Source organism: Azolla caroliniana, unplaced genomic scaffold, assembly GCF_043228905.1.
Source record: "Azolla caroliniana isolate FFs.n. ecotype wild unplaced genomic scaffold, voAzoCaro1.0.p SCAF_1, whole genome shotgun sequence".
Taxonomy (NCBI): domain Eukaryota; kingdom Viridiplantae; phylum Streptophyta; class Polypodiopsida; order Salviniales; family Salviniaceae; genus Azolla; species Azolla caroliniana.
In genome coordinates this window covers 10,035,077-10,055,353 of record NW_028230436.1, presented here as the reverse complement: position 1 = coordinate 10,055,353, position 20,277 = coordinate 10,035,077, and the positions used below count along the sequence as shown (strand labels likewise).

Here is a 20,277-nt window from a genome sequence, read left to right as displayed (position 1 = left end):
ATAACGGAACGTGGAAAGATATTTATACCTTGAACCTTCACACGTGGTATTGAAAGCTACTTGTGTTTCGATCTTGATAGCATTAAAGATGACTAGATACATAGGCCCCTATTTTCTAATGACTTCCCCTTTTGAATATAGATCTTGCTTAGAACACTAATTGTCGTCAGCGAAAATTTTAAACAATGTATTGAGAATGATAATGATGTTTAGGAAAACTTGCCAGAAATGCACCATCACAAGAAGTAATTGATTTGTCCTCCATTTCCCAAAATGAAATCCTCCATTTCCCAAATGATACTAGCAAGTCAATCAAAAGATAACTAAATGGAATATAGATCTTTATTTGCTTAGAATACTGAAGCGAAAATTTTAAACTATTGAGAATGATGATGAAGTTTTGGAAAATCTGCCAAAAATGCCCCATCACAAGAAGTAAATGATTTGTCCTCCATTTCCCAAAACTGAAACCCACCATTTCCCAAACGATACTATTAAGTCAATCAAAAGATAACTAAATAGAATATAGACCTTAATTTGATAAGGATACTAATTGCTGTCAGCAAAAATTTTAAACTATTGAGAACGATAATGAAGATTAGGAAAATCTGCAAAAAAGCCCCCCATTACAAGAAATAATTGATTTGTCCTCCATTTCCCAAATGATACTATTAAGTCAATCAAAAGATAACCAAATACCATATTCACAATTCAAATTATCCTTTCTTCACTTCATGGTATTCTAATTCCTTTGTTAGTGAATCATTGACAATCTATCATTTACAAATATAATATGATACTTTAGTTCATCTTTACCTATCACTAGGCTGAAATAATAAGCTTATGATTGGTGTACCCATCACCAAATTGATATGTTCAAATGAGAGGAATAATTAAATAGTCTGCATTTAATGAATCACAATGCTATGCAACGGACCTCGTTAAATTTCATATACAGTTCAATTACAAGTTTCTACACCATTGGATTATTATATAGAAAATAGAAAATAGAAACCATTGGATTATTATATCAATTGCCATCATTAATTTGCTCATCGATAAAGAAAGTGTCACATTCTCAAAATCTAATGATTGATGTTACGACTCAATCAAACATAAGATGTCCTATGGCATGACGTGAGGTAACCAAACAGAAAATGACCATAATCCCTTCAAAGCATATTTCTCTCAATCATAAAAATGACGTGAGAAGATAGTTCAAGAATGCTTAGTGTGAAGTTTAATTAAACCTCATCAAGTTGTCCTCAGGCTGAATGTTATGGTTTTTTAGTATGCCAGTAGTATGATAACATTTTAGTGATGACAATGATTTTACAAAAGATGTAGGAGAGGGACTCCCATAAGGTTAGTCATACATAGCTCCTTGGATGAATGTACAAACTCAATCGGAATACGCGGCACCGCGTAAATAGTAACAATACTCAAAACGAATGTGAATGATGCAAAATCACGCAACCATAGGGTGTCTACTCAAGGGTACAAAGAACGGCTGATGATTTCAGAGGTATCCGGGGAGCGACCCATCATTCGTAAACCAAGATTTTCACCTCTTTTATCAAGTGGCATTTGGATACCGTATCTCTACTTTACAGAGTATGTCCTCCTATACGGTGGACACATAGAAACCCTAAATTGAATGCTACAAATTATGCCGATCAGACCTCTGGCAATGTATCTGGCCATCCCTAGACGGTTGCCCCAGGCTACAACAATAAATCATAACATACCGAAAACATAGCTAGGTTGGAGCATACCATGGTCCTAAATTTCCATTTATGTGTCCATTCCCATGCATCCCTGCCCCATTAGTACTTGAAGGAGGCATCCCCATGGAAACAGTTGACGATGTGTAAATACCAATAGGTGAAGATAATGTTGAGATATTCCCTAACAAATCGTGATGGTTTGTCGCCATCACTTCACCACCACCTTTCCTTATTTGTTGTAGACCTCGCAACTGCCTTAATCCTTCTTCATGTATGCGAGATAACGTTTCCAGTTCGTTCATAGAAAGCGTGTCCAAACCAACACCATAGAGTGGGGCATGACGCGACATCTCTTCTTGCAACGATGCTTCCAGTGTTTGAATGTATGTCTACAAACATCAGAAACCTTTGTTACATAGATTGAAATCAACTACATTTACATGAATTAAGACCAGAAACTGTTAAATTCAAACCACACTTGTACACCATTTAGCATTTAGCATTACATACACCCTTGTACCATCCAATTCTCCAGCATAACTGATACTATTAACCTTTTAATACGCCAGGAGAACAATCAGTATACGCCAGGCTCTAGTCAAACTGCTATAAATAGTTCGCAGCATTAATCATTGGCCTTTTGCAGATGATAAGCTACAATGTTTCTTGTTTGATTTCTTACTGACACTAGTTTGTCTCATTGGCCAACCGTGGCCAACAGTGGCCTCCAGCATAAGTTAATATAACACCCTCTCCCTCCGTCCAAGAAGATATTGACACTTGTCCCATAGGACACATCCACAATATTGTTGTTATAGGACAACAATATCTAGCCTATGTATTGAAATATCCATAAATTTCATATAATATCATATAATCTAGCAAAAAGTTATTCACTCATTTCCAGTATTGTCTCTCCATGAGAAGCCACGAATAAAGAAACCACAAATGCAAATTTACGATAGTATGTGAAAAAGAAAATAATAGAATGTCAATGCAATCTTGTCTCTTCATGAGAAGCCAAGAATAAAAAGATCACAAATGCAAAACTTACAATAGAATGTCAAAAAAATCAAATAACCCAACCTGGCAAGCATGGAGTTTAGCTTCCATTCCATCAATATAAGCTTCACACCTCATAACCTGCTCCTCCTTTTCCTTAAGTCCTCCTTTTGTTTGCCCTACCGTTTGGGTAAGACGCCGAACTTCATCTTCTAATGACTGTCTGACCTCTTCACGTGTCACATTCTCAGTTGCAAATCGTTTAAGCTCTTCATCAAATTTCTTCCTAGCCGATTCTGCATTTTTTAACCTCTCTGCCAACGCATTCTTCTCTTTCATCACTCTCTGGAAATAAAATAAAATACAAAAAATTAAGACTTGCAGTGCACTTGGCTAAGAAAATGCATTTCAATCTTATCTTTTAAGTACACCTTGATTCTCACATCTACAGAGCATAGGGACATATCACTTGTTGATGGGGCATCTCTTAACATTCACATCCTAGGCTCATCAATTGACAAATCCAGGGGGATATACACAATCTCTATAGTACTGGCCTCTCTGCTAGCTAAAGTCTGATCCACATATCTAGCCTCCTTGATAATACTTAAGCATTTATCGAGCTCCTTCAAGAGAACTGCTACCCCTCTCTGTACTGTCTCCAACTTGATGCAAGCAGACAATACCAGAATCAGGCAGAGTTAGGACAGAGAGATTGCACGAGCGACAAATCATAGCGAATGAGTGATCTATCCAAGAGAGGACCACTCCTTTCCACGCGGATCCGATACCTATATATACTATGAGGATTCTTTACATCCACTTTCACCTTACTCGCAATAGAAACAGATTGTCTGAGTCATGACAGTTACATAACTGCAAGGCAACTGGTATTTCGTATGCATTGCATATTTTTAACACTTTTGGGTTTAATAATTAGATAACCCACTTAGAGATTTTTTGCCTACTGTATTAGTTACATGACTTCCTATCTTCCTACATGGCTTACTATCTTCAATCGAAACATTGCGTCATTACCTTATAATGGAGATAGCTACATACATTAGTTAAAAGTGAACTTCTACAGGGTCTTAATACATATGAAATGACACAAGCAAAATTCACAATAAGTAGCAATTTGGCTTTTGCCATATGATATCTGTTGGAGAGTGGCAGTTCTAGACCAGCATTCTCTCTAGATACATTCTCTCTACAATTTATTAGCAATTAAGATTTTATTCCCTTTTCATTAAGAATTGCAAATGAAGACCTTCATATATAATACCCATCAGCTGTGGAATTATTGTCAAAAATATTGAGAAAAAACCGAAATCAGCATCTTTGTCTTCTTCAACCAATGGCAAACTGGTTGTGGGATCTTCTAAAGCTGATATTGAAGTTTGGCGAGATAAGAATTATTGTGCTCATGTTTTTCTCATGTATACTATTAAACCTACCAATGCTAGTCAATTTGCAGATGATGAAGAGAGAGACAATCAGCTGATTATGGGAAGCCATCTGAAGAACATATCATAAAGCTAACCACGGTCAAATGATAGTTACTGACAATCAAACAGAAAACCTCAAAATTTGTGAGATACCCCAAATGGTAAGGATCAAGTCACAGAATTTATTACTATCCAAAAGGAGCTAGTTCACAGTTTGATGACTACATTGCCTGAATTTTTTTCAGCCTTCAGTGATACAATTTCTCTTCTTCCAAAAACACCTGATACGGAAGCCTTTTGTAGCATGCTTCAAGACAGGTTACAAAGAAGAAAGGCGCAAAAAACTCCGATCAAACTCTTCCCCATGCAGAATGTAAGCAACAGAAAGTGGAAACTCAATACCAACTCTAACAATAGCCTACTTCAATCCCAGAAAAACAACCCAGCCAATGAGGAGCTAAGTTGTCAATATTGTACCTACAAAGGCCACATTCAGACCAACTGTCGTATAAAGGAAAGAGAAAAAAGCAAGAAATCTTTTTCCACCAAATCTTATCCTACATCTCAATCAAACTGAACCTATTCAGCCAAGGAAAACAAACTTCTTCAGCATCAAAAAACATTCCTCGCATTTGGATGAACCAACTATCTTAACCTCAGAAGCGAAGTCCCTAGTCATCTTTAGGAATGTTCATTTTGTGGAGTCGAAATTGGATGGATACTACAAAATATATGATATTTACAATTGAAAACCAAGCTGCTAGAGAACATTCTTAGGCTCCTACTTCACCTGCAAATCCTTAATCCTCTTCTTCAACTCCAATCATTGACACACACTTCCACCACTTCCCAGGTGGGCTACAAGACACCATTTGTGATTCCCATCTCTCTGATGCCTAAACTCCAAGGCACCCATATCTCCTACTCCTACTTCATCTGAAAATCCTTAATCCTCTCCTTCAACTCCAATCCTTGAAGCGCACCTCACCACTTCCAATGTGGCTAATTTTTTATTCCCATCTCTCTGATGCTAACTTCATGAGTATGCCACCAATTCTCTCACAAACATGAGAAGGACATGTCATAACAGCATCTTCGCTACTGCAGCTTTTCCTTCTTGTGCAATCACGAGAACATGCCGCAGAAAAAGAAGCTCTCGGTTTTCCTGAGTGGGAAGCATCGATGGAAGTGGAACTTATTTCTATTGAAAGAAAGATATATTAACATTTAAGAGGCCAAAATGGCCTATAGAATCTTACATCTTGAAACTTTGTCTCGTCTTTGAGAACAGCGAAGGAAAATAAACATAACCAAGTAAAAACGGAAATAGAAATAGAACTACGTCCCGACTAAAGACTCCCATCATTTATACATGTAAGATTCACAAGCAGGATATATTGTACTTTTTGTCAATCCAGAATGGACAGGTCTCCAAAGCAAGGGATCTTGAAAATCCACTTCAGTCCAATGGCTTTGCTATATTTAGGCAAAGAACCAGCTCCCATGGATGCTAGAACTCAAGGGACACAGGGAAGAAGTTGTTGAAGGACAACACAACCACACAAGCTCATCAACAAAGAAATATCACAGCTTTCTTTGGCCCCATAACTCTTATTCATGCTACAAGTCAATGAAGGGCTACAAAAAAGGTCTCCCAACGAGGACATTGCAAAGGGGTTACAACAGTCAGGCAATCGCAATTTGCTGTGCATGTAGGCCCCAGCCTCGTGTGTAAGGACCATAATCTCCTGTCATTGCATTTTAGATAAGCATTTAGGCACACTTAGTTGCAAGAGGCTATTCACGAGTGAAGGAGTGGATTATGAGGAAACTTTTGCTCCAACAACAAGGCGCTCTTCAATTTGATGTGCCATCATACTTCCTGCTCACTGCAAATGGCCTCACTTTTTATCCAGATTTTGAAATTTCTATGCAGAAAAGCACGGGCTACAGGTTGTACAAAAAGCCATATTTGACCTAAAGCACGCTCGCAGAACTTGGTATGACAAGATTAATGTTTTTTTTTCCTTTTTGGTTACAGCCCTTTTATGTTGACAACAATCTCAATGTTTTTTCCAAACTTGGTTTGCTATGCATGAATATTAAATTACATGTCAATGACCTACTAATCACAGGGCGTTTTACTTTAAAGTTAGTCAAACCCCAAGTTGCCCTTATAACGGCATTTGAAATGACTAATTTAGGACATCTTCCCTACTTCTTAGGCATGGAAACTTATGAATCACATGGAAGAATCCATACTTATAGAATACGTAGCATGCAATATGCATTGAATACGCGTATGCCAAGTATTCTACTTTTTTTAGAACACTCAGAATACATCTTCTACAGATAAAATACGTTAAATATGTCAAAATACGTAGAATACATGTAAAATACGTGATATACTTCTTACATTTTAAGTTTTTCTAACAGGAAAAATAAAATTTTCTGAACTTAAAATTTTTAAAGTTTTTCAAAATGTTAACTTATTATATACGTTGAATACTTAAAATAAGTAGAATACGTGAAATATTTTTAAATGGCGGTTCTAAAACGTATAATAAATATAGAATACTTCAGAGCATAGTATGAACCATACGTGCATTCGAGTATGAAAAACACCCTCAAAGAATGATAAATACCATACTTTTGGATTAACTATTTATTATGAGGTAAATAAGCCTAAAAAATGGAAAAAAAACAAAAAAAAACACACAAGAATGTTTGAATAACATTCGCATTCGTTTTCCAACGTAGGAAAACGAATGTTACGCTAGACGAACACGAAATTTACATACTATGCTTCAGAGTATTCTAACAAACGTGTTCTAAACATAAAATACACGTTTTTAACAACTATGAAACAATCTTCTTTGACCAACATAGGTATCTCAAGCAGATGCTTGAGACCTATGACATATCAAATTGCAGACTGCATTCATGTCTCACGAACCCAAACATCATCACAAAAGCTGAATTTCCTATTTGAATTCTCCTTCTGAGTTGCTTTAGTTAATGCAACTACTTTGTCACATTGGAGCTCCCTAATCAAGTCCTCATTGACTGTCAGAAGTTCTCGTGCATTAGCGCAATGATCAGCCGTTCAAGGTTAGAAGAAAGCATATTGAAGTGCACTACCATTTGTTCAAGAGTTGATGGAATTCCAAGTCATCAATTTGGACTGTTGTACCAGTCAAGAAAATATAGATGATCATTTATTAAGTGATTTCCATAAAAACCATTGATCAACCCCTGGGTTGAATCAATGTATGACAGCTGTTCTGGAACTGAAAGGAAGCGTTGGAGGGTGGCAGATCCAGACCAGCAACCTCTCTCTAAATACATTCTCTCTTTTCCTAGATTTTAGTACCAACTAAGATTTTTTTTCCTATTTATAAAGCTTGATTGTTATTGATCCAAGGAGAAGAGAGGAACAGAGAAGATTCATCTTCTCTGGAAGCTTCCACGAAGGAAGTTATAGAAATTGATATCATTTATGCTGGCATTAATGACATCAACTTATAACGAATGTGATTGATGACCAAAATGTACAGATGTCCCTAGCCTTACCTCAACTTCTGGTATGTCTTCAGATGAAAGCCCCTCCGTCTTGCCAACCTAGTTTCAGTTCATGTCTTCATCATGCAGAGACCTCATGTGGATATCTTGACTTGTATCAAGTTTAATCTTGTGTGTCATTCTTATAATCAATTGTTGTATTACATATTTAAGTTCATGATCATGTTACTACTTGCTTCAAAGTTTCTTGCTATTGCCATGCATGTAACACTCATTATTTTCTTTATTAGACATATGCATTTGAAGTTATATTAAAACAAACACATGAACCAAAGAGCAACTCGTGATACCTTTAGTTCATCACGTTTGCGAGATTTCAACTGTGATAATTGTGCTTCAGCATCACGCAAAGATTCCTGATAGTTCTTTTTGTCTGCAATCAATCTGGCCACTTCATCTTCATGCTCTGAGTTAATCCAATCTAATTGGCTCTCTGCCTCTTGAAGTCTTTCAGCAAGATCCCTCTTTTCTCGTGACAATCGATCTACCTCTGCTTTCAGCTCACCCTTCATAGCAAAACTCTAAACATGAAGACCAATGAAAATACTGAATATCATGAATTGCAAATAAAGGAAAGCAGCTTACTTTTAGGCGAGTCTGCGCATTCTCCGCCTCAATAGCCTTTTGAGATAATGTGAGCTTTTCTTTTATGAGATTGCTTATTTCTTCTTGCCTCTCTTTACGAGCCAAGGCCATCTCTTCTTCATTGGTGTGCAACTTCTGATATAGAATAGCGCGATCTGCATTTGCTAATTCAACGGCTTCCCGCATCATGCACAAAACTGGCTTTGCCGTACCTTCTTCTTCTCCAACCAAAAAGGTCAGAATGTCCATGCCTAACTCGGAATCAACAGGTGTATGCACATTACTTGTGGCATTCTCTACGAGCCCCCTCAACATCCGTTCTCTATAAGCTTCACCACAATAAACCTTGAACATGACAGCATACAGGGTGCTCACAAATTCTCTAACCCGAACATCGGGGGAAAGAGCTAGAGCTTCAGCCAAGCCAAGAACCACCGGGAAATCATTGTCATCTTCAGATATGGATATATCTTTGGATCCTGGCAAGGATGCCTCCACGCTCTGTAGGTTGTTCAAATGGCACCTGGAATCCATGATTAACCTTTGCGTATGTCGTCTTTCCAAAACCATGACTACAGAGTGCTCACCAAATGCACCTTTAGCTATCGCTCTTTCGAACACTTGTTGAGCCTCTGTTCTAAGGGAAGGTATGGTAAGCATTTCTACAAGGATATCAACATCAGCCACCCGCCAACATGCTGCTGCAAGGTGCAACTGCTCAGTTATAGCAACGCCATCTTGATCCTCAAACAATGTGCTTGAAGTTGGTAATGCTATGTCAGGTTCATTGCACTCGCAATCTATGTCAATGTCCCTTAGTAGAGCTTTTCCAACATCCATATCACTACTAACTGTGCTTCTAACAACATCTAGCACTCTAGGTGAAATAGCTGCACCCAATTTCTTAAGCCTTTCACGAACAGCTTTTGCCTATGAAATCAAGCACCCAGGTGCTCAGATATTGATACCTAGAGAGGAACAAATATGATGTCAAAGAAAGATGTAAAGACTAGAAAAATGCATACAGCTTTTGACAACTGCTGACATTTTGAAGCTGCCTTGAAAGCAAAACTCATGGCAGCGGCAAGAGGCTCATCGTTTAAATCAGGAAGAATTTTCAGAGCTTGATCCATGACAGTCTCCCAAACACTGCTGCCAACATCCAACTGACTAAGAGCCCCTAAGACCTATAAAAAGCATTCGTGTTTGAATTTGAGATCATTTATATTCCCACAAATTTGAAAACATGTTACATTCATTGTGAAAAGCATTCGTGTTTGACTTTAAGATCATTACCCTAGCAATTTCCTCATAAAAACAACTTTATAATTCATATTCCAAACCCACAGGTTGAAAATAATAGCATTAAAGCAAGCAAATCAATTAAATTATAGTGTTATGCATTATATCAGCCTTACAAGAACTACAAGCGAGAAGCAACCAGAACCAAAATGTTAGAAAATAGAACAGTCAGATGAGTGAACATACAGGCAGATGTGAACTCGGTTCAGCTTGAGGTTCCCGGAGGCGGTCAAGAAGTACATCTGCAGCCAGGGAATGTTCAGAAATATCTACAAGCTTTGGTACTAGAGCAATCAGATCAATCTGCAAGTACTTTGGAGCCTTCTCTAGGACTAGAGCAATTTTTTGTGCAGAGTGAGGTCTTCTTCGAGGTTCAGGACAGCCTTGTGGAACAGCCCCATCCAATGCCCTCAATGAATTTACTATCAACCCAAGAAGCTCATCAGACTGCTCTGGCCATTTTGGCTACAGTCACACATATAGAAAGCAATTAAATGTCAATGAAGTGCATTATTCAATGTTATTGGTATAATTAAATGTCAATAAGTGTGCTTTACAACGTTATCCAAAAACCTTTTGTGAGTGGCTCATATTGTCAGTTGCATACATCTCCCCTTGAATGGATGCAGAAGCCAAGGAACTTTGCCCAATAGTACCTTTCGAAGTATGGGAGTCTACAGTTGTGAAGTCATTGCTCTGGATTGCTTGAGCTGCCATCATACCATCAAGCTCATTGTCTAGTCTCTGAACAAGAGGACTTTGGGCCGCAACATCTGGTGCAGCAGATTCAAAAGCTCTCCAAATAAAAGAGTTCTTTACACCCAAATTGCTTGTATCTGATTGTGATGTCCTAGACTTCGCATCAACAAACTCCTCACTATTCGATGGTTGACAACACTCTACCATGATATCAAGGAGTAAATCTGCAATTGCTTGCTGAAGAACCTTGACACCCATTAGCAAGTTCATTAAACTTGGGGATGTAGCCTCTCCTTTTGAAATGCCTTTTTTAGCCCCATTACTGGACGCAGTGGACAACTTTGTTGGGAGAAGTAGTCGTTTCGCTTTGGCAGGATCATCCAGGTACACACGCAAACCCGTAAGAAAAGCTGCTATAGCACCAGCATCCATTAACAACTTCTCTCTAAGAGTGACTTGCAGCTGCGAAGGATCCATAAGCAATGGTGGATTATCACCATAGCTTAGATGAAAACCAGCTCTTGCTAACAGATTTCTGAAGATATCTTCCTCATCACCACTACCCTCGCTATCATCAGAATCTAACAACTCATCAGGATCTGTTGAGAAGACATCCTGCTCGTCATCTGATACCATAACCTGAAGGAAGAAAAGAATCAGAAAAACAAGGTGGCAGGAAGAGAAAAGATTCATTTTATCAATAAATGTTTCCACTTAAGAAATATAATAGATCTACCTCAAGATCAGAGAACTCAAACCAAGGACAGCAGTCTAAGATTTCACAGGTGAATGTCACACTATCTCTTAATAGAAATCCAGCATCAGGTTCTACCATCTCAGAAACCTTCATAAACTGCAGAACGGAATTGTTCCATGTTTTCGTGCATATTGATGACTCCTTACAAACAGTTCTGTCAGGGTATTTTTGATTTACAACAGAAATTCTGTATTTAACCCAAAAGTTTTTGTCCAGATCTGCTCCTGCAGATTGGTCACTCTCTAAATATATGCACAATGTATCGAATGATTCATAAACCCCTGCAAGAAAACGAGATGAGAGCAGTACAGAAAAACAACACTAGCATTGATATAAGCTTGATAATAATCCACCCACCAATCCTTAACTCACAGCCTCCAGCTTGGAAAAACTTACTAAAAATCTTCCGGGTCTCCATGATCTCCTTGAATGAGAGAAAATTGTCAACTTTCCATATGAAGGTTCCTCGGTGGAGGTTTCTACTACTTTCAGTCCCAGATATTGTCGCTACAGATTCATCCACATCCATCTTCTCTTGCATGCTGAACGCCTCCTTGAGTATCAGAACCTCAGCCGAAAAGACTACGGTATCTTGTACAAGAAATCCAGAATCTTGATCAAAAAGACTGGTCAAAGTGACAAATTCTCGCCAACCCCAGTCTTTTGCCGCTTTCGAGTATCTATTTTGAGACTCCTTCGTCACTGATCTCTCTTCTGATCGCTGATTCACTACAGACAGCCTATGGCTCACAAAGCAGCTCCAGTCAGGGGACCCTCTTGGATCGGTTACCTCTAGAAACATAGATAAATGGCAGGGTGGTTGTGACTGCCCTGAGAAACGAGGAGCACTAACAATTATGAGCACATTTTGAAATTATGTTCGACTTTGATCAATCTATAGTTAAGCAAAAACAAAATTTCAATGAACACACCACATTGGTATCGTCACAGAACCATTTCAATAATGTACACATGCGGTGGTAGCTTGCTCGAGCTATGAAGTGTACATGTTTGTATCCAATGTACTTGCTAGAATCCATTAGCCATGGTATGAGTCACATAGATCAGCACCGAACCTCCCTATAGGCTTGGTTACTTTAGTTGGGTGGAAGAGTAATACTCCCACTTTCAAATGTCTTTGATAATCATGTTACATTTGATTATTTTGTTAACTTAGCATCATCATCCTTACCATCTCTGTGGTCTGGAAACGAAATATGAGATAAGTATACAAGCACCTTCTTCTTCTACTACTCTCCCTATTTATAGATCCATCCTTGAAAGTTACATCGATCATGGTGAGATGCACCAACACATCAAGCCAGCTGTTTGTGTCTCAGCTTGAGGGTATCAAATGAGTGGAAAATATGACCTATAGACTTGCTTTGTTAGTCAATTCAATGATATTTAAATCATGTTAATCACATGTTTAAGGAAGAATCCATTACATGCACCTCTCATATAGAAGTTGGGCTGAGAATCACGATCTCTGGCCTTACTTGTACTAATCAAATTAAATTGAAGTTTTACTTATGCTAATTATATGTTTCGTTTGCAGACCATTATACACACCTCTTGGGTATACGACCAATCTGCAATCCCGAGCTCCAACTTGGAACCGTCTACTCTTGATGCATAATCCTGTTATTTTCCGTTTCTTCAAGAGGTCCTTCAGCTTTGTGAAATTCTCTATTTTCCAGATAAACTTTCCTTGCTGTCCATCCAACTTTTTGGATGCAGTCCTTCCAGAAATGAAGTTGGGACTCTTGGGGAAAATGCTTACCTCCTTGATGACATGAAAAGAAGCACTAAATACAGCAGTATCATCAACAAGATAACCCATTTCTAATGCAGTGAAATCACTCATTTTCATATAGTCGTTCCATCCGAGACTGGTGTTATCTCCACTCTTGTTGTCACATGCAAACCTACCATATGAGTCTCTATGCATGTGATTCTGCCCTGCTTTTTGGTTCAACACTGACATTCGGAAGAGGCACCAACAACTTCTCTCAGTAGGAAGTGATTTCTCAGTTTCTTTGCTTTCCAAGCACATCGATAGATAATTCGTATTGCCAACTGAGGACTGATACACACTAAGCCTGAGATTGCACTCCCCTGCTGGGAAAACAGGGCTCATGATCTTTTGTGTTTTGATCATCTCTTTGAAGAGGGCAAAATTGTGCACTTTCCAAGTGAATTTCCCACTAAGAACCTCAGGCATTGGGCCACCTGTAATGGGTTGTAATTCATTCTCTCTTGAGAAAGACACAGATTCGTGAAGAACCAGAATCTCAGCAGTGATGAGGACTGAATCATTGGCTACAAACCCCGATTTTGGGTCACAAATTGAACCTGATGGAGTGAAATCACACCATCCATGTGATTTCTTCTTCCCTGAGAATCGATGCCACGAGTCTCGTTGGATGGATTTGCTCTCATCTCGATGATTGACAACACAAAGGCGATAGCTAGCGAAGCAATCCCATTTTGTAGAGGACGAGGAGCTACGAGGATCCATGACTTGCAAATAGATAGAAAGATAACCAGGTAAAGCTTGAGAGTCACCTTTAGGGTAGACCAGGAGGCGACAATCAAAACCTCCAACTTCAAAGTATCGACTCCACAATGCACGAGCTTTGAGCTTAGTGAAATGAGAGATTGTCCATTTGCATATGGAAGAGTGGTCGGCCCGTCGCTCCACATGAACTGACTCTTGGCCGCCGCCCTCTCGGGGATCATCAAAAGTGGAAGAAGAAGGGTGATGGTCGACGATGACGTCAACATCGACAGCGCCATCTATAGCACCCGATGCAATATGTGAAGAAGAGGTTGTCAGTTCCTCTGACGCCGCTGCTGCAGTTGCTATCGGCTTTTGTTGCTCTTCTGAAGTTAAAACAGCTGAATCTCTTCCACACACACCTCCTGTCGCCGCCACTGCCGCCATCTCTGCTCCGCTGCCTCTCTTCATTTGCAATGACAGACCCCCCCCTCCTCTTTCTTTCTTCTCCTCTATCTTTCTGTCTCTTCTCCCTTTCCCCTCTCCTCTTATCTTCTTGCCTCTTGCCTTTTCTTTTCTTTACTTTACTTTACTTCTCCACTCCTCTGTTCTCTTCTCTTCTCTTCTCCTCTCCTCTGTTTCTCTTGTTCCCTTCTCTTCTTCGGATGGATATGGATGGATTGATGGGAATCTCGTCTTGTATTGCCCAGAGCAGAGGAAGATCTCTTTGGGGAGGGAGGGGGGATCTTCTTCTGCTTCTGTATATTATATATATTTATTTATGTACTTATTTATTTTTACTTACCCCTTCCTCTCCTTACCTTCTTAGGCTTCTGCTGTTTTCCTCTCGTCTCATCTCATCTCATCTCATCCCATCGGAATGAAAAGGAAGGCAGGAAGAATCTAAAACTATACAAACAAACATACCTATATATGTATATATATGCTTTTCTATCACCCAAAATACCTAACACACCCCCGGCCGACTCTGCATTCCACTCTCGCTCCAACTCAGGCTTGGCCCTGGCCCCAATGGTCGAATCCATGACCTTTCAACCTATCGCCGCATGTCCAATGTGGTTCGAAGACCATTGTTGGCCTTGCACATAATGGTGGGGCCGTGGCTGACCGCCTTTTTTAATTCGACGATTGTGCTGAGAAGTTGTGCACCATAAACATGTGTTGAGTACAATGTAACCCTAACAAAACCGATCCAACATTATAATCTTGCAAGCCTACCTCTTAGAATTATTATTTTTCAACTCGGACGATAGCCCAAAGTCACCCCTCTCCCTTTACATACATGCACCCCTAATTACACTGTACACATATGCATGAATGGTTTCACAAACTCCATTTTTAGTTTTCATAAATCAAGTGGATAGATACCCATCCCATTGTAGTGTGATATTCAAAAACCCGCAACCCACACCATGATTACACTTTCTAGTTCAATATGGTGGGTGGCATTTGATGGTCTTTGCCATCAAATAACATAATAAAAAAAGGAAATTGGTAAATTCACAATTTTTTCCATATTTTCAAAGTTTTTTTGGGGGGATGGAATCTGGCTATCATTTGTAATCATATTTCTGAACTCAAAAAAAAAACTGTGAAAATACAGAAAAAACTGTGAATTTACCAATTCCCTAAAAAAATGAGTTATGAAAACGAGTTTAATTACACATTTATTATATAAATTGACGGAATATATTTTGAAGGGTGATTCGATAAGATAATCTAATCAAGGAGTGGTATTTAGATGTCTCCCATAGGTTAGGGAAACACAGAAATAATGAGGAGAAGAAGTGTCCATTGAGGATAGCATTGCCAAATAGGTAATGTAATGCCATCACAGTGGGAACTCTGTGTTGGATTATTGTAGTGGTGAATAACGAAGTTGATCCAAAAGGTGTCATTGGAAGGCCAAATATAGACACTTCCTTGAGGGCACTATCCATTATTTACTTGGCATGAGATAAGGGATACAACTATGTAGGAGCTACAAAATTGTCAAACGCATGTAGATATATATGGCATCAACCCTCAAAGGGCCACATTGTAGAATGAGATCCTACTCTACAATGAGCATGTGTTACATTTACATGGCATTGTAACATCCTCATGAAACCTCAATACAAATTTTTGCTTCCTTTTTTACACACACTTACGGTATTTTGAATTACAATCTCCACAACTTCAACATTTTGTAAGCAATCTAGTACAAATATTTGTGAAATTTTGTACATTAAGGATAACCTAGTGTTTCATGAGTGGTGTTTAAAACTAAAAAGTTTTTTGTTGCAATCCCTCAAAACAAAACACATCCTTACAAGGTTAATTTTTTCCTTTTTCTTGTCCAATGATTAATCGAACACATGAACATTGAGACTCATATTAAAGGACTTGATAAACAAAGGGTTCTTTGCCTCAAGGTTTTATGACATTTTTACCCACAATTTTCATTAGGATAAGTTTATGTAAACATTGTATTGTGTATTTGTCAAATATTGAAGAGAGTCCAATGGTTTTGATATTTAGGAAAAGGAATCTTGAGAAAAGAATACATGAAATTGAAGAAATCGATAAGCAAGTTGGGAGACGGGAGAGTACAATGAAGGAAATGTATATGAGATAAAGATGAACAAAAAAATGAGAGGGCGATAAGCTAGAGAGTGTAGAACATGTGCATTAAGTCGTTTCCAATGCATTCACATAATGAAACTCCTCATTCACACCATTGAAGTCAAGAAACTAATTTTATTCCAACCACCAACAACAATGTGTTGGAGGCAACTTAAGGCTTTGTACCACAAGTTCAGAATGCACGCACATTTGGAAGTAAAAGAAAGATATTGGATCACCATAGTGAAACACCAAAGACTTTCTCAAACACAAGTGGACAAGTCAATCAGCAACTAATTCTTGAGTCAACTAAGATAGCTACTTACCTACATTAGCTTGTGAGCCATCATCATTGTCAGGCCTCATCAACCTCATAATATACTTTTACGAACCTTCACAATGTTACGAGAATAATTCAATTGCGTTCTTTCTACAAACAATTTAATAAATCTAAAAATCTCCATGCACTTTGCGTTAAAAAACATATTTTCATAAACTGTAGACATAATACTATGCCACTTAAATAAATGAAAACAGCGTCACCCTGCAGTTGATGCATTTAAGGGCTCTCATTCGCATGGCAAACCCAAAGAATTCATATGTAACGATGTGAAGATTTAATTTGCCACAAGGATGATCTTAGTATATCAATCCAGATCAGATCAAAATAGTATAATAAATAATAGCACAATTTAGAGGGGAAGTTTAATCCAACAAATTTTACTTAGCAGTTAAAGTTATGATCATAGTCACAAGTACAGCTGAAATGAGAACTAATTTTTATCAGACCTATCCATCGAGTGGCCTGCAGATGACGCATTCTTGCTGAAATGAGGACACATAGTTATCAGAACTCCCCCAACAGAGCAGTGGATTCATCAAAGCATACTGCAGATAATAAATGATGTTTGATCAAGTCACATATATTGCAATTCGTTGATATCAAGACGACCAGTTCTGTCAGTATAGTCCCGGTCTGATGCCATGTATCTTTCAAAACCATCCTGCTTCAGCTCTTTTTCTGCATTATGTTGTCTTTTTCCTCCATTCGTCTGCTCTCTATGATTGTTCTCTTCGAGAACACCACCATTAGTCCCTCTATAGTCATCCTTACGTGATTTTTTAATGTGCTTCTTGTGTCGTCGCCCATGATGCTTCCTCTTCCTACAACTTTCATCACTATCATCTGAATCAGTCCCTCTCCTCTTATGCTTCTTTTGAGACTTCTTATCTCCGTTAAGAGAGTCGTTATCCAGACCCACCTCTGAATCCTTCTTCTGATTCCACCCTTTATGACCCATACTATCATCATCACTAGAGTGAGAGTCTGACTCCTTATGATGCCGCTTTTTATGTTTCCGATCATAGTGACTAGAATCAGAATCAGAATCAGAATCAGAATTTGAATCAGAATCAGAATCTCTTTTATGATATCTCTTTCTGTGCCGCTTCTTTTCGCTCCTGTCACTCCAATCACTTGTATCTTGACTTGAACTCTTCTTGTATCTCCTCCTATGTCTTTTCTTTGACTTATAGCCTTCATCTGACGAGCTAGCATCTGAACTTAATGAACTCTTTCTTGTATGTTTTTTATGAGTCTTTTTTCTTTCGACTCTATCACCTCTTGAAAGATCATCTAAGGAGTCAGTTGAATATTGTCTCTTCTTATGTTTTCGTCGAGATTTCTTTTCAATTTGATCAGATTCAGAATCCGAATTAGTTTTCTTATATTTACTGTATGCCTTCCTATCATCCTTGGTCTTTGCATTGCCAGCAGATTCAAGCCTTTCTTCCCATTCTAAGCGGGCTTTTTTCTTTTCCAATGCCTTCTTTTTCTTCTCCTCCACAAGCTGCAAGAACTTTTTGCTGTCCATTTGGATCCAAAATTAAACAAGGTAGCTTGTTTCACTGCATTGCAAATGAAAGAAACAGATGCCAAGAAGTGCATCTCACAGCACAAAAAAAACATGTTAGTCAATTGTCTTCAAATGTTTCTTCATGAATCATACTAACCAATACTGTGCATAGACAAATTTGTAGAAAATATATTCTTATATAGTGTACAAAAGAACACAATTTTGGAGAGGCTCGATTATCAATAAGATATACTGCAGAACCAAACATGACACTGCAAAAGTCAATGATAACATTAAAGAAACAGATAGCATCTCACAGATCATAACTACATGTCAGTGAATTATCTTGATTCATATACAGACACAGATATGTATATATACACAAACAAACTCATAGAAACAACATACTTTATGAAAATTTAAGCCATTTTAATATTACACTGGCTATGGCTATAGGAAAGCAAAACTTCAAAAATAAATAAAAAATTAAACGACAATGATGCCTCAATCCCACATTGCCTGTTTCCCAACAAGTTGTAACTGGTTTATACTAAAGTCACACTATATTTGACAGAATCATGACAGAAACCCATGGAGTGTTGACAACTAAGTAAGGCAAGCAAACAGCCATACATACACACAAAAGAATAACAATGCCACCATGCCATATTGTACTTCAACACACTATTAATAATCCATGTGTAGCCACTCAAGCTTTGTGGCAGTAAAATCAAATGCCCTGTAAGATTAGAAAACCAAATGCCCTGTAAGCTTTGTGACTATAAGATGATTATGACTAGATAATTCATGGACAGCATTGTCAGTTCTAGGTTCAAGACAGTAAGTTTTAGATGTCCTACATGACTCTAACAAACAATTCCAGGTCCGCCACAGCTTGGTTAAGCTACCTTCAACCATCAAGCTTGACAACTAATCCCTAGGGGCATGGACAACTAATCCAACATGAACAAGGCCAACAATGCCACCACAATAAAAGATTTTAGATTTTTCTATGTTCAACATCTGAGCTAAATCATGCGCTACGTCAATCATATTCTGTCAAAAAAACTGAATATCTGGTCAGGTTTTGTTACCAACCATAAATATGTTCAGCTTTTCTTCCATTGGTACACTAAGTAAATTCCTCCTTTAATTAAAATCGCAAAGGAAATCAACTTCCTGGTCAAGCTGCCTTACACCACACATGATTTAGTATTCAGTTAAATAGGCACTGAGAGTAACCTTCTCCCTGTGGAAGGAATCACTCTGATTCATCAAGCAGACCATGAATGCGCAAGTGGAACCAAATCAACAAATTTTCAAAACCAAAATGCTCTGCTATTCCACCATCAGGCTAGTCAACCTTCCTTCCCAGCGTGGCATTTCTCTAATATTCTACTAGTAGAACACTTCCCTTTTCATTTGTATCACTCTAATTCCTCAAACAGTACATGGATCCACTGGAAACCTCATTCGCACTAAAAGTTTCTGCCGTCCCAACACATCAAACATGAGAAACTTTCTACTGCTCTAGAAACTCTATGATACTGTGGAGAACAACTACTGCAAATAAAAAACGAACTTTATTCATAAAGCAGTGCAAGGATCTACAGTAAGACATCATTTTAACTATGAAAATATTTCTATTGTTCCACTGCTTTCAACCATAAAAATATCTCTAATTGGTGTGCTAGAAGACGAGAACCAAATAATAAATACTCATTTTCAACGGAATCCCTTTAATTCGATCGAACAGCACATAGATCCACACAGCAGGAGACATGTAATTTGTTTTTTCATGTGAGATATATTCTTCCACAGAAGCAGGAAGACGTAAAGTGAGAGTTTCTTACCTTTTCTCTCGAGAAAGGGACAAGATCTACAATCAGAGAGGAGGAGTGAGAAGCTCCCGGGGATGAAGAAGATCGAGCAGAGCAGAGCAGAACAGAGCAGAGTAGAACAGGAACTAGGGCTTTTGTAAACAGAGGAAGAAACGCATTTTGTCGAATATTAATAATATAGGAAAAAAATGCCTCAGGTTTCCATTATTTCCAAATATGCCCCTGAATTTTTGTTATCTCCTATACTACCCTCGGTCAACCCACCCGCACCTATATGTGTATGTGTTCTCTAGCTAGGGGCATTTAGGGAAATAACATGAAAAAAAAAAAACTTACTAGCACTTTTCTTCATC

At 38.3% G+C, this 20,277-nt stretch overlaps 1 protein-coding gene across 1 annotated transcript; it reads right to left on the bottom strand.

Annotated features, from left to right (window-relative positions):
- Positions 1-1,216: 1,216 nt before the first annotated feature.
- On the bottom strand, positions 1,217-19,930 carry LOC147868918 (uncharacterized). Its single transcript, XM_087328124.1, has 12 exons — positions 17,149-19,930; positions 15,128-15,194; positions 12,675-14,181; positions 11,460-11,933; positions 11,082-11,383; positions 10,220-10,984; positions 9,833-10,111; positions 9,370-9,531; positions 8,345-9,274; positions 8,050-8,265; positions 2,814-3,074; positions 1,217-2,116 (listed from the first exon to the last, which is right to left on the bottom strand). Exons 1-12 carry the CDS (start codon positions 18,099-18,101, stop codon positions 1,760-1,762), a joined length of 6,273 nt encoding a protein of 2,090 aa, XP_087184250.1. The 5' UTR covers positions 18,102-19,930; the 3' UTR covers positions 1,217-1,759.
- Between the last annotated feature and the right edge of the window lie 347 nt (positions 19,931-20,277).

Coding starts and splice junctions, on each gene's coding strand:
- LOC147868918 (XM_087328124.1), bottom strand. CDS start 18,101: ATGGACAGCAAAAAGTTCTTGCAGCTTGTGGAGGAGAAGAAAAAGAAG. Junction 11,384..11,459: donor AGGCTGTGAGTTAAGGATTG/GTGGGTGGATTA, acceptor GTTTTCTTGCAG/GGGTTTATGAATCATTCGAT. Junction 3,075..8,049: donor GCAAACGTGATGAACTAAAG/GTATCACGAGTT, acceptor TTTTATTTCCAG/AGAGTGATGAAAGAGAAGAA.